Genomic DNA, 14,954 nt, shown 5'->3' with positions numbered 1-14,954 from the left:
CCCACAGCCACTCTTGCAAATGAGAAAACTGAGGAGGAAGGAGGTTTTTCTTAGTTGGCTAAAGGGAGAGCTTACATATTAAGTTTCTGGAGCACAAACCCAACCTTTCCAGTTAAATAATGATTAGGGCTTCTGTGAGGGCCATGGTCCTCAATTTGCTGTCACATGGCCCTCCCACCACTCATGTTTAGGGACCTACAGAAACCAGGCAAATAGATGCTCAGAGGCAGTGGCATTGTAATAAAGAACACTGCTTTTATTTAGTTTGATATGTTTCTATACAGAATGCAGAAAACACATCTTAAAATCATATAGAAGAAAATAAAAAACACGTCAGTGGTTGGTGAACACTTGAATGTGAGATTGGCTCTCCCTCTCAGAGTCCAAAGGCCATCTCCAGCCCAGCACTCAGGGAGGAGGCTGTCTGCAAAGGCATTGTTACTGTTGCTATTCTGTTCACTGCCCCATTGCCTCCAGTTGCTATGGCAACAGGCCATTCTCTGGTCTCTGCTGGCACTGCCCGACGGTAAGGTTGCTAGGGACAACACAGCTATTAGAAGGCCTTTCAAAGCCTTCACCTGGAACACTGGGAATTACTTTTTGACAGGTCATCAGAAATAATCTCACCAAGTCAGATCCTACTTATGCTCCTGTTCTGGGAAGTGAGGAAAACTCCAGTAAAGACAGGGCTTGAAGGAAAGAGGCCTGATCACCAGCACTGAGCTTTCATCTACAGACTCCTTGTGCAGGAGTATTGTTCACTCGAGTACCCTGCTGGGGGTTGGGCAGGGAAGAAGGGTGGGCCCTGTGGAAGAAGGTGAGAAAAGGGCACTCTGGAGAAGAGCAGAATGGAGCCCCTACCCTCCTGCTGGTCGTTCCCTCCTGAGGCAGCACACAGTCCTCTGCAAAACACTCAATATGGCTTAGAAGTAGCTGCTCCATGTGCAAAGGGAGCCTGGATCCACCCACCCACCCTCCATTAGGGAAGGGATACATTATTGCAAAAGGCATTCCTCCCTAAAAGTTATGCGAAATAACTCAGACATCAAGAAAAATCATGCTCAAAATGTTTTTTCCAAAGGAGGAGGATGGAAGCAGAGTGGGCACCCCTGAGTCATGGGACAGAGATGCAGATGGATGGACGGATGTTCTGCTAAAAAAGGCAAAAGAAGTCCCAGTGTAATTCCAGAATTCAAGCCATTAGGAATAGAACGGGGGAAATCATAATGAGCAAAGCTGTCAGTCCCATGGAATCGACACTAAGAGCTTTTACAAACTGCTGTAAGCATCACCATTTTTAATCTTTTTTAATAAAACAATTGGAAGTTGTATAAAAACTTTAGTAAAAAATTAGCTTTGAGAGCCCACAGGTTTTTACTATTAACTATTGCTGGCACTCCCACCCAGCCACCAGACCTTTTCCAGTTTCAGGCCCAAGGCCTGGGGTACTGGAGCGCCAGAGAAAAGGGATGGGGCAGGTCAGGGCAGGGCTGTGGGCTGTTGGGACAAAGCGGCCAAGGTCAAGTGAGAAAAGAGCATCACATGACATAAAAATATTGCATCTTCACCAAAATGTCCCCCACTGAGTGTTTAAAAAAAAAAAAAAAAAAAAAAAAAAGATATTCCTTTTAGGGGGAGGAGAAAAAAGAAATTAAGTTGATGTGGTTGAGTTCTTTGACCTCCCAGGTACCCCCAAGAGCAGCTGGTCCACTTTGGAGCACCTAGGTTGGGGGCCATGACCACTGCCTCTTGGGAGTCCCTTTTACATGGAAATGAAGACTCCTTGGTGGTGGGCCATTAGTGTGCATGGGGTGGAGATGGGGATGCCCATGACCCGAGAGGCCCCTCCAGCTTCCAGCCCCTGGCAAAGGCAGGAAAGCAAGCCCAGCACCATGGCCCTGGCCCCCAAGCCAGGGCCAGGAGGCCCCCAGTCAGGCTCTGGAGTATCAGAGCAACCAAGTTGACATAGTGTGAAAAAATAGGATTCCTTTGATAAAAAATACTGTCCCTTGGTCTTCTCTAAGTTTGAAACACCCTGGGAGCTTATTTTTAGCAAAGCAATTCCCCATACCCACCCAAAAATTATACATACAAGTTTAGGTAAACAGCAGATTAAATGTAAAAACTTAACCATAACTTCTGCAAGTCCTTTGAATTTAATCTTTAGCTACTGTTTTCCATGTTACATCCTGCAGCTAGACACACGTGAATAGAAAAAACAGTACAGTTAGTGTTAAAGGCAAAACGCAGAGAGCTGGGGGCCAACCCAGCATCACCTGCGAGTTCATTCACGGTTCCTCGCTCCCTCCATCTACCTCTACTCAAACAGTGCTTTCAGAGCCAGTCATCAAAACGCAGCGAAGAATTTTCTATGAACAAACAAAAAGCTGTTAGGCAAAAATAAAAATAAAAAAGTCCCCAAAGTCTCCAGATGCTTTGGGGTTTGGGAGGACCAGAGGATGGGCTTGTCTAGGCCCTGTGTCAGTTGTGTGCTAGGTCAGGTGTTGGCCACCGGTAGGCAATGATCTGCAGGCCACCGGTCTCCACAGACAACACCAAGTTGTCTCCAGGCCCCTGCCCTACCCCTGCCTCCACCCAGGCGCTTGTGGGTTAAGGGGGGACATAGGGAGGAGGCGACCGGTATGGGGTCATGTTCTTGGGACGGGAACCCTTGCCTTCCATGGGTGCTGTGAAGGGTGGTGGGGGCTGGTAGGGAGGTGCATTTGGGTCCTCATCCCGCAGGGGCGTGTATTCTCCCATGGTGTCCTGGTTCAGGGGAGTGGTCTCGGGCACACTCTGGTTGGGGTATTCGGGAGGGGGAAGGGGAGCCTTCTCCTCCTGCAAGATGAGTGGCATGCTAGAGGAGGGTGGGGGCTTGGAGTCATCCAGCTCATCAGCGAAGATTATAGGTACCCCCTTCTTGATAAAGGTGGCCTGGTCCTCGAGGGTGAGCTTGCCCTTCCGCTTCTTGCGATAGCAAATCATGGCAATGATGCCAGCAATGAGCAGAATGGCTGCCACCACTACAGCTGGGATGACTGTGTGCAGGTACACATCATCCTCACTGCTCTTCTCAGGGTCTCTGTCTGGTACCTCGGTGGGTGGCGCCTCTGAGGGAACCCTCCTGGGTGGCGCAACAGGGATAAACTGTAAGTGCCGACAACTGCCGGAGCCTGTCACAGCAATGCTCATGGCCTTGAAGTCAGGCTCCAGGGCATTGGAGAAAGCGGACCGGGGTTTCCCATTATCTTCAGCAATTCTCTTGCTCAGTGCTATGATCTGCTCTTTGGGGCAGGGCTCCAGGGGCAGTGTATTATTGGTCCACTCCACCAGGATGGAGCCCTGTGTGATATTCTGCAGAGTGATGGTGCTGCAGTTTCGGTCCCCAAAGGCAAAGGCCAGCTTCTTGACCAAGGCAATCTTCTTATGGATGTCATTCACCACTGGTGCTGGGTCACCTGCAAATTTGGCCTTGAACCTTGCAGGAGCCCTGTCCCCTTGAGGGCGCTTATGAACATGGATCTCAAAGGCATCTACAGCCGACAGGCCCCCTTTGTCTGTGGCATGCATGAAATATTCATGCTTACCCACATGGCTGCTGTCAGGCAGGCCATACATGAGCTGGCTATTGCTATTAAACTGCACCCAGGACTTCTCACCTATCAGCTGTTGCTCCCGCAGCTTCAGAGTCAGCTTCAGTTTGTCAGTGGTAGTATCCTCATTATCATAGAAGGTGTCTGATGGTATTTTCACCTCAAAGTAAGTGCCTACCCACGCATCTACCTTGTCAATGTGGTTCTTGAGCTCTGGGCGCTGGTTGGGTTCACCCCCACGGGGCACTCCGCTGGTGGTGGTGCGGATGCGAGTAGGTGGTGAGGCTGTTTCTAATCTAGTGATGGGAGCTTTGGTGGTAACTCGGGGCCCTGGTCGGGGTGTCCGTGGTTTCTTGGTTGGCCTGCGAGTTGTTGTTGAATCAGTTGAAGCTGTTGCTGGTTTTGGTGTGGATACTCGTGGCTTCTTTGTGGTAGTTGTGGGAGGGGTAGCGACTGCTGTGGGCTCCACATAGCCAGGAATGGTCATCGTTGGGCGAATCTGTCCAGGAACCATGGTGCCAGCTTCTGACACCCGAGTGGGCTGGATAGGGCCCAGGGTTGGGGTCTGAATAATGGCACCTCGAGTCCGAATAGTGACTGTGGGCTTCCCAGGAACAGGATCCCTGACTGGAGGAATCATGGTTTCTGTTGGAGGAGCAATGGCTGGAGATGTGGGAGTGGGCACTATTCTGGATGGTGGCTCCAGGATGGCTGTGGTCGGGGGTCCAATGGCTGTAACAGGTGTGGGCGTGGCATGGATCTGCCTTCGGATTCTTTTTGGAAGAGGTGGCTTCTTATTGGCAATGTGCCAACCCACTACAGGGTAGCCAAGCTGGGAAGACATAGCACCCTCCCTGGCAGGAACCTCCACACCATGAATGTCAGGCACATTATTCTGGTTCAGGGAGCAGCCCAGCTTCCAGGAGAGCAAAGCCCCATTCTCTACCACCTTTTTTGCATTTCCTGGGCCAGCCATGAAGGCTGACATGTCAAACAGCCTATTATTCACCACTGGTACCAACTTCATATTGTGAATATCCACTTCTGAGAAGCTCTGCATCCTGTGGAGAAGGTCGATTCTTTGCTTTGGGGTCATTTTGGTGAGGTCAGCATCCAGAATCACCGTCAGAACAGTCACTGGCTCGTCAGCAGCACAAGCAGATGACACTAGCTCACCAGGATCTGGTGAGGCTGCCCGTATGGACTGTGGTTCACTGTGGTCTTCAGGGTAGACCTCAATGGAAAACACACTGGAGGTCTGCGGGACATGGCTCCCATTGGCCCCCAAACGTGCAGCGCTCACTGAGATATAATGCACACCCTTATCGGTGTCAAGGGGGAGACCCTCTAGGGTGTGGCTCTGTGAGTCCCAGTGCAACCAAGATGGCAAAGCCTCCTTGCCAGCCGCTGAAACCTAGAAGAGACACAAGTATGTGTTACAAGTGCTTTCATTATAATACAACCTACAAATGACCTGCAGTTAACCACTGGCCTAGTAATTCAAAATTCCTATTGGGGAACTTAACTCCTCTCCATCAAAGAGGTACAACTCTCTTCCTTTACCTGTCACAGAAGACTGGGATCATCAGGTAGGCTAACTTCGAAGGCAGATAATGTGTTCAGGGTCACATAATGGGGGACACCAGTGCTGGCACATAAACACATTTCGCATTCCAGAGAACTTATGTCATGGAACTCAAGAATGTCTTACATTTTTATATCAGTATCATACCCTGCCACCTACCTGTGAATGCTACCTGCAGAACCAACTCTCATTCCAACCTTCAGCATTCTTTTCCAGCCTCCCACCAATTCTTTCCCTGCCCACTGCAGGCACCACACCTTTACTAAGCTCATATGCTGGGCTTGGAATGCCTTTCCTGTGCACCTGTGGAAATGCACACAGGTTCAGAAGCAAGGATTAGAAGGTTCAAAGACCTAGAACATTACAATTGATAAATTACGGTGCTTGAGGTAAGGGTCATATTTTTATGTAGCAAAGAGAATTACTGGGGGAAAAAAAACATATATATATATTTTATTACCAGGGATTGAACACAGGATCAAGCACTTGTTCTACTGAGCTAACTCCCTGGCCCCTATAATGTTTATTTTATTTTATTTTTTTTTTAACTTTATTTACTTGTGTGTGTGTGTGTGTGTGTGGCCAGCTCAGCCCACCAGGGGGCGGGGCTGGCTGGCATGTGGTGCTGGGGGATTGAACCGTGGTCCCTGTGCTTTGCTAAGCCTGTTCTAAGTAGGTGCTTTAGACCACTGAGCCATCTCACCAGCCCCCCCCCCCTATAATGTTTAAATTAACCCTGCTTTTATTTATTCTTTTAAGTTCTTATGCTAGGGAGACAACACATGCAGGTCTAGTGTATTTCACTTACCAGTATGGTCTCTAGTTGCATCCATTTACCTATAAAAGCACTGGTTTGTTTTTTTTACAGTTGAGTAATACTCCATTGTATAAAAATACTACATCTTTTTTATCCATTCCTCAGTATGGGAATTGATGGGCATTTGGGTTGTTTCCAAGATTTAGCTATGACAAACTGTGCTGCTATAAACATGGGTGTACATACACTGCTATTGTATGATGTTTTCAGGGGAATGGCTGGGTTGAATGGTACCTCTAATCCTAGTTTTCTGAGGAACTTCCATACTGGTTTTCCATAGTGGTTGTACCAGTCTACGCTCCCACCAAGAGTGAAGTATTCCTTTTTCCATACAGTCTCTTCAACATTTGTTACTGGTTGATTTTTTTTTTTTAAAGGACAGGGTCTATAGGGTCTCACTGCATAGATCAGACTCGTAGTGATTCTCCTGTTTATTGCCTCCCAAATGCTGGGATTACAGGAATACTTCACTCTTGGGTGCTATTCAGTAGTGTCTACAGGGTCTCACTATGTAGATCAGACTCGTAGTGATTCTCCTGTTTATTGCCTCCCAAATGCTGGGATTACAGGTACATGCCACCACGCCCAGTCTCAATCCCTGGGGGTGGGGCCAGCACTACAGGCCCAGGGATGGAACTCCCTGCATCTGCCTAAGTAGGTGCTTTAATCTGCTGAGCTATTTGGCTGCCCTGGTTGATTTCTTGATGACAGCCATTCTTTCTGCGGTCAGATGAATGTAGTGATAGGGAAATAATCCGTTTAAAGGACTAGGATGAAGGAAAGGAGAAAACAAAGAAGGGAAAAAATACGTATATAAAAAAAAATACATATATACCCAGGATAGCTTGGTAATTGACTGCTGATTTCTACTGGTCTACTGAAAGGAACAGTTAACACCTAAACTCTTTTTCTTTCTTTCTTTTTTCTTTTCTTTTTTTGACCAATTGTGCATGCTTATATCTGGTAATCTGACCAACTAATTTTATTTTTTTTTTTTTAATGTACTTGGTACAGGGTCTCACTACACAGCTCAGACTCATAGTGATCCTCCTGTTTTCAGCCTCTTCAACATTGGGATTACAGATGTGCGCCACCACACCTGGTCTTGGTGGCCAGTTCAGCATGCTCAGGGGCAGGGCCAGTGCCCACAGGTGGTACCAGGGATTGAACCCCGGTCCCTAAGCTTGCCTAAGCAGGCACTTAGTCTACTGTGAACAACTAATTTGAAGACAACAATATGCAATATAACAACCACTTTTGAATTCCTATCATTTTGTTCAGTGAAATTCTGTATTTTTTTTTTTTTCCGGATATCTTTTCTCTTTTAAATTTTTTTTTAAAAAATCTTTATTTATTTATTTATTTATTTATTTGCTGCACAGCTCAGACTTGTAGTGATCCTCCTGCTTCAGCTTCCCCAGCACTAAGGTTACAGATATTACAGGCATACCTGGTTGGGGGGTGTTGGGGGCGTGCACAGCATGAGGTACTGAGAATCAAGCCCAGTTCCTTGTGCTTACCAGGCAGGTGCTTAGACTGCCAAGCTACCTCCCCAGCCCCTGTACCATTTCTTTTTATTGGAGAGGGAGGGGAGGGTCCTACCAGAAATTTCATTCAGGACCTGAAGTTACCAGGCAAGCGATATGCCGCTGAGGTATATCCCCTGTATTGTGCCTAATGTGGTTTTTGTTTTTTTAAACTTTTTTATTCTCTTTTAAAAAAAATAGGGGCCGGGGAGATGGCTCAGTAGAATAAGCGCTTCCCTGGCAAGCGCAAGGGTCTGAGTTCAATCCCTGGTTCCGCAAAAAATAATAAAAACGGGGCTAGGGATATAGCTCAGCTGCACAGGGCCTGCCTGGCAAGCACAAAGCTGTGAGTTTAATTCCCAGTACCACCAAAAAACCCCCACAAAAACAAAACAGAAAAAACTCAACTAGCATTTCTCAAGCATCTTCTAAAAAAATTAAATACAAAAAGGAAAATAAACACTGCTTCTCAAATTTCAAGAAAAACTGTGGTTCCCAGTCAAAATAGGGGTACTAGAATGAACCATTCTAGAGCATTATTTTTATCAAAGGAAACTCAAAGAGTTCTGACCTTCTAAGAGAGGTTCTGAGGTCACCTAGGGAAAACAACCAAAGTTTATTTCTGCCCTTGGCAGAGAAGAGGCCTAGGGAACTCATCTCCTTATTTTACTCTTTATTTTAGCTTTTCCCAGACTTCTTTCAGTGTGGAAGTCCTTTTCTACTGCAACATTACTGGTCTTATGGTTTGTGTATAGTTATCCCCCCAAAGCCTCATGCAGTCTTGGGGCAGCTTTTGGAATTTGTGATTAATTCTTTGGGTGTGGATGCGAAACCTGCCCTGGGGCAGGTAATCTGCATTATAATATAAGGTGAGAAGAGAAGCTAGCTGCCTGAGCTGCTGCTACTCCTCCTTGTGCTCTTGCTCTTTGCTGCCACCATTAAAGGTTGCTCTCTGCTATGTGCTACTCTGCCTTGGAGCCAGCTGAATAGGGACTGAAACCTCCAGTAACTGTGAGCTTATTATAAATAAACTTTTCCTTCCTTCAAAAAAAAAAAAAAAAAAAAGTAGCTGAGACAACTGGTAATATTCAGAGCACCCAAGGGAACACCACCACAGAAACTTCTATTATAAATCAGGCATGACAGTACCCACCTATAATCCCAGCACATGGTGGCTGAGGCAGGGGGATTGCCCCAAATCCAAGGCCAGACTATACTACACAGTAAATTCAAGGCCAGCCTGAATTACGCAGTGAGACTTTGTCTCAATAAAACAAAAACAAATGAACAACAACAACAAAATTTTAAAAAAAATTTTTTTCTACTGTAAAGCTAGGAGTGTATGTAGCTCAGAGAGCTTGCCTAGTACGGATGTAGTCCTGGGTTAAATTCTCAACACTGAAAATAAAACAAAAAACCCCTTCTATTACCATCTGACAAAAGGAAAATTAAGACTTGCTTCTTGCCCAGGCCCCATCTCTCTTCTCACCTTTGTGACACACTTTCTACTGTCTTTCCCTAATACAAGAAAGATGGGACCCACTCTCTGCCCTGACCAAAGGCGCTCTTAGTTCCACTGTCCTGTTCCAAATCTAGAAACACAACTGCCAAAAAAAGGCACTACCCCTCTGCCACCCTGAGGAACTGCCTTCAGAGCTATCACTTACTACAGAGTGATATTACAATGATGTTTTTCTTGTGTTAAGAAGGCTAAAGCGGGCCAGGGAGATGGCTCAGTGGAATAAGTGCTTCCCTGACAAGCGCAAGGACCTGAGTTCAATCCCTGGTTCTGGAAAAAAAAAAAAAGAAGGCTAAAGCTATGCTTGCTGGGCTCCCTAGTGTCTACAGTTCCCTGTGCTTTCTCCTGTGCAAAGCTAGGAACCTCAAAGAATGAGGACACCCTGGGCTTACACCTCATCTTCCCAAATAGGATCCAGCAACAACCTTAGCAGGAGCATTTTATTTTTCCTACCTTATTTTTTCATATTTAAATTTAATTTTTATTTATATATATTTGGAGTATATTAAGTTTGCATTTACCTTGGGGAGTACGCACATGTACATCACACAGCTTGTTTCTTTTAATCCCTTTTCCACCCACCTTCCTCCTTTCATCTCTAATACTTTTCCTACTTTAAACTGATTGAATTAAGTTTCCTAAATCCAGCAAAAACTCAACAGAAGCTAAGTGATATTATTAGGAATTATTATTTGGGTTACCCTCTCCTGATTATGGATCTTTGGCCTGGCTCTGGCCAAAGACCTGTGAATAGCATTTTTGTTTTTTTAATTTTTTTAAAAAAATGTATCTAGTACAGGGTCTACAGGGATCACTATACAAATCGGACTCGTAGTGATTCTCCTGTTTTCAGCCTCCCAAATGCTGAGATTACAGGTGCGCACCACAACAACCAATCTCAAGTCTTCGTCTCAGCGCACCCCGGGGACAGGGCCAGCACAGCACGCTGGGGCTCAGCTGCCTGGGATTGATCCTTGGTCACTGTGCCTCCCTAAGCAGTCTGTAGTCCACTGAGCTATCTGGCTGGCCCAGCATTTTTGTGATACCATATTTCATTTGCTCTAAGGTATATCATCAGTTCATTAATGTATCAGAAAGAGTCTCCCATTCTGACAGGCACTATCAAACACAGAAACATTAAGCTACCTGTAAACATGAATGTCTTCCAACTCATGAAAAACTATTTTTCCTTTATAAAATTATTTTTAGTGGCTATTGTGTTTTCTCTTGCATTGTAGCCCACCCTTACACTCTACAGTGTACTTTTCCTACCTTTACTTGGTCCAAACCTGCTTTGCAGAGTCCCTTTTTCCTTTCTTTAATAAAATTTTGCTACCAAGTAAAAAAATCATTTGGGGCCAGATGTGTGGTACATGCCTATAATTCCAGAACTTGGGAGGCCAAAGCAAGAAGATTGCCATAACTCCAAGGACAGCCTGAGCTACACAGTAAGTTCAAGACCAGTCTGAACAACATAGCAAGAGCCTGTCTCAAAATAAATAAATAACTTTTAGCTATAAAAATAGCTAACTTAAATGTTAAAACACAAGGTGCTTTAAATTGTTTCATTCACTTATGTATTAAATGTGAAAACTGTCATATCCACATGTAAACACATACAGCAAAGGCTGGATATTTGTCCTTTTTCTGTACTAAAACAAACTCAGGACCTTGCGTTTGCCAGGCAGGTGATGTACCTCTGAGCTATATCCCCAGCATGATATTTGCATTCTGAAAATGAAACAAGATGAGTAGACCAAATGGGATGCTCACAGAAACATGAGCTGAGAGGCATAGGGAGAAGGCGTTCTAGGAAATGAAGAATAGGACCATCCTAGGAAGTGAAGAATAGGGCCAGCCAAATAGCTCAGCACATTAAAGTGTTTGCAAGCAGGAACAGGGGCCTGGGGGGTTCGATCCTTGGGCCTGTAGTGCTGGCCCCGCCCCTGGACCATGCTGAGATGACAATTGAGACTGGGCATGGTAGTGTGACTGTAATCCCAGCTCTTGGGAGGCTGTAAACAGGAGGATCACTATGAGTCTGATCTAGTAGTGGGATCCTCAATACCCTGTAGACTCTTCCCTAAAATACAGAAAAAAAAGAATAGGTGAATTAGGGAGTGGATCCAGGTCACCAGTCACCTGAGATTGTTTCCTAACCCATTTCACCATAATGACCACTACTGTGATGGAAATTCACATGGCAGAGAGAAGACGGGGAGGGAGGAAGTAAGAGGGAGACCCTGAACTGGAGATCGGCCATCGTCAGCCAAGGAAAAGCCACTTGCAGGAGAGAAGAAACAGGGCTGTCAGAGAACACGAAAGGCTCCAGACGTGGGAGCCAACTAGCTGGCAAGACTCGTGGGACACGCCTGAGTGACTAGGAAGCTGTGCCCAGCCTTCTATGTTTCTCTGGCATGGCTGAAATGCCTGCTGTTTCTTCTACAATGTCGTGAGAAACACAAAGGCATTTTCCTACACACAAAATAAGCCCTATCTCCTCACATTTCCCAATCTTCATATTCTACTGACCCCATCAGTCAGAGTTCTGCTGTTGATCGATGATGTATAGTGCGCCTAAGGAGAGTCACATGGAGAGAAAACATTCTCTCAGGCTTTCACAGAGAGCAAATTGGTCAAGCAATGGCCATTACTCACACGTGGCTGACACTGACAAAGGATCTACAAAATGCGGTACAGGGCTACAGGATAAATCCTGAGGGTACTTGACTGACCTTATCAGATACAAAAGTTACATTTCTTGTTATATATAGGTCTTGCTTTATCTTGGCCTTAACCCCCCAGCAGAAAAGTATAAAAACGAGATGTATAAAGTCATATTAATATGCAGAGCTGTGAAAGGCTCAAGTCACCAACTTCTGTGGATAACCCACTACTACAATTGTGGACTGCTGGGCTGTGTTGGATTGTTTTGCTGAATTCATGCACCTATAGTATTTAGATGCCAATGAAATACCCATCTCTGACAGGACTAAACAAAAAAAGGAGATACAAAGGAAGGACCATTTTGTATCTGTATATACAGAAAAGTTAGGATGGATATACAGCTACTTTCGCTTAATTCAATGAGAAGAAAGATTTGTACTAATAGTGTTTGGAGAGGATATCCTGTCTGCTTCTTGTACTATGGATAACCACTAAGAAGTTAACAATGTACAATGTATTAATTATTGAAACTGTCTCATTGTTATTTCTCAATAAATTTTTTTTAAAAAAAAGAGTTCTGCTGAGAGGTGTTTCTTACGGAATAAACTCATCTCACTCTATAGCCAAGGCTCCCACATAGGTAGCCTTGGAAGCCACCCACTTACTTTAACTATGCCAAGTGACCTTTCATGTTAATATCCTGTTATCATACCCAGCAAACATGAAAGAAAACCCCAGGCTTCAAAGTAAGTTATAATGCCCAATTTCTTTCTTTCTTTCTTTCTTTCTTTCTTTCTTTCTTTCTTTCTTTCTTTTTTTTTTTTTTTTTTTTCGGAACCGGAGATTGAACTCAAGCCCTTGTGCTTGTCAGGGAAGCACTTATTCTACTGAGCCATCTCCCCAGCACCATAATGCCCAATTTCAAATTGGGATATGTGATAGCTAATCTTAATCTGACTGAATTGAAAAGCTTAGAGAGGTGAAGGATTAGCCAATAATGGGTTCTTAATCTGAATGGGCTACTAAGAGGTGTGGGCTAGAAAATCACTGGGGATCTATCTCTGCAGTTGTTTTTTCTTCTTGGGCATTCCCTTGTTCTCTCTAGTTCTTTGCTTCCTGGCTGCCATGGGTGAGCAGCTTTGCTTGACTACTCCTTTCTGCCATAAGACTCTGCCTCACCTCAGGCCCACAGCAATGAACTGAAACTTCTGAAACTGTGACAGAAAATAAATCTTTCCCCCTTTAAGTTATTTTTATCAGGTACTTTGTCATAGTGATGAAAAGCTAATTAACACAGGAAATAGGAGAAGGCTTTAGAAGGGCATAATGGTACACATCTGTAGTCTTGGCTATGAACTTTTAGAGTAATGTCTATGAAAAACAGAGCCAAGCTTCTCCAATCTTTCATCTGCTTCCCCAGACTTTGGCTCCCCAAAACTGGAAGGTGTCCCACCTGGATCTACAGCCTGAAACAGGCAGCCCTGGGTCATATGTGTTCCTCAACTAAGATGAAAAAGACATTCTACCCCCTCTCCTCAGGTATCCTAGGTACTAGAACATCAGGCTCAACCAGCACTTTCAGTGGCATAACCTCAGTTTCATGGTGCTTCAGCTTGTGTCTAGATGTCCCTCCAAAGCTTCATGTAGTCACAGGTGGGATTTTTCAGAGGTGGGCAGATCTAGTTTGTAATGCCAGGATTAAATATCTGATGTTAGGATTAAAGATATGTGAATACTAAATTAGTTCACTGATTGGTTTGGCATAGCTCTGGATGTGGATGATGGGAAAGCTCTACCCTGGGTGTGGGTGGCACCATCTGATGGTAGTCAGGATGTATGTAAAGGGACAAAAAAACTGCATGCCAGTTGCTGTTTCTTCACTACTTCACTGCTTTGCTGCCTTCTGCCTGCTGTGAACTGTTTCTCCTTAGCAATGCTGCTCTGCCATCCCACACTGCCTTGGAGCCACCTGATTGTGGACTAAAACCTCTCCAAACTGCGAGCTATTCTTCCTTTAACTTTGGATGTCAGGTATTTGGATATCAGCAACAATAACATTAACTAAGACACATGAGAACTTAGCCAAATCACAAGCAAGCTGGCATCTCTGCATTTTCAAGGTCACTTTAGGAGTTTCAACATCCAAGGGCTCACACTGTCCACAGTCCCTTTAGGATTCCACAAGCAGATCTTCCTGGGAACAATAAGCTCAAGGTCTGGCCCACTACAGAAGTGCTTGGAGATGAAATGTCTGCCCTACTCTGACCAAACAAGAGCCCCTTACCCAGGGGAACTCTAAATACCCTTCCTTGCCTTCCAAAGTTACAGGTTCTGGTCTATTTCTCTTCCTCTTGGAACCTAATGGTAAATCAGAATATGAGGTTCTTTTTGACAGATGTTTGGCACAGCTCTGGATGTGGATGATGGGAAAGCCTACCCTGGGTGTGGGTATAACAGTGTAACAGTAGCCTACTAGTGTGGAAGTCCAAGCCTATGAATCCAAGATCCAGGTAGGCGAGGCTTGATCTAACTTCAACTCCAGTATCCCTATCTGCAAAATATGAGAAATGATTCAATGCTGGCAGGATTCCAGGGTCAGGCACATGCAGGACTCTGCCAATTCTGGTTCCCACTCAACCCAGTGGAAACTCAGTGGAAATAATGTAAAGCTTCTGCATAAACATAAGCTAGGTATATCCAGGCTCTGCTCCTTAAGTCCTCCTTCCCAGCTAGTTCTGCTCTAGTGCACAGTGGGACCTTGATTTTTCTGCTCATATCTGCAAGCACCTACAGACAAGGGGATCATGGGGAGGCTACAGACAGAAACTTGTCTCAGGAATAGGTGAAAACCCTGTAAGGCATGAGGGAAGAGGATATTCCACAGATGAGACCATGAAGACCAGTATTCATTACATCCTGGCATATTTATACATTGAATTTTGACTATTCTATTCTTGGTTTACTCAGTATAAATTTTTTTTTTACTAAGCCTATGGGTATGGGTCAGTGGAAAAGCTTTTGCCTATCCTGCCTGAAGCCTGGGTCCTGCTCCAGAAGGCCAGGAAAGGCAGGCAAGAGGGAGTACAGGAATTCTCTGTGGCAGCAAAACATGCATTTGCAGTGACAGGCTGGACCCTACCATAGACCTCCAGAGTTTTCAGTATTCATCCCTCAGCAAAGGTATACCCAGCAAAGGTCTGAAGGGAACCACAGATGTTCCTTAGAGCTGACTTTTTTTTTTTTTTTT

The 14,954-nt window shown here is 45.0% G+C and overlaps 1 protein-coding gene across 3 annotated transcripts in view; it reads right to left on the bottom strand.

The window, feature by feature from the left end:
- Positions 1–232: 232 nt before the first annotated feature.
- Positions 233–14,954, bottom strand: part of Dag1 (dystroglycan 1) — a 101,321-nt gene continuing 86,599 nt past the window's right edge. For all 3 annotated transcript variants that reach the window (XM_004625097.3, XM_004625099.3, XM_023705990.1), the window contains exon 3: positions 233–5,007. In XM_004625097.3, coding sequence (XP_004625154.1) covers positions 2,611–5,007 — 2,397 coding nt within the window. In that variant the 3' untranslated portion in view covers positions 233–2,610. The remainder of the gene's footprint in view (positions 5,008–14,954) is intronic.

This window comes from Octodon degus, unplaced genomic scaffold (genome assembly GCF_000260255.1).
Source record: "Octodon degus isolate 3935 unplaced genomic scaffold, OctDeg1.0 scaffold00008, whole genome shotgun sequence".
In the NCBI taxonomy this organism is placed as follows: Eukaryota; Metazoa; Chordata; class Mammalia; order Rodentia; family Octodontidae; genus Octodon; species Octodon degus.
Note: the sequence above shows the minus strand (reverse complement) of the source record. Positions and strands in the feature narration are given on the sequence as shown.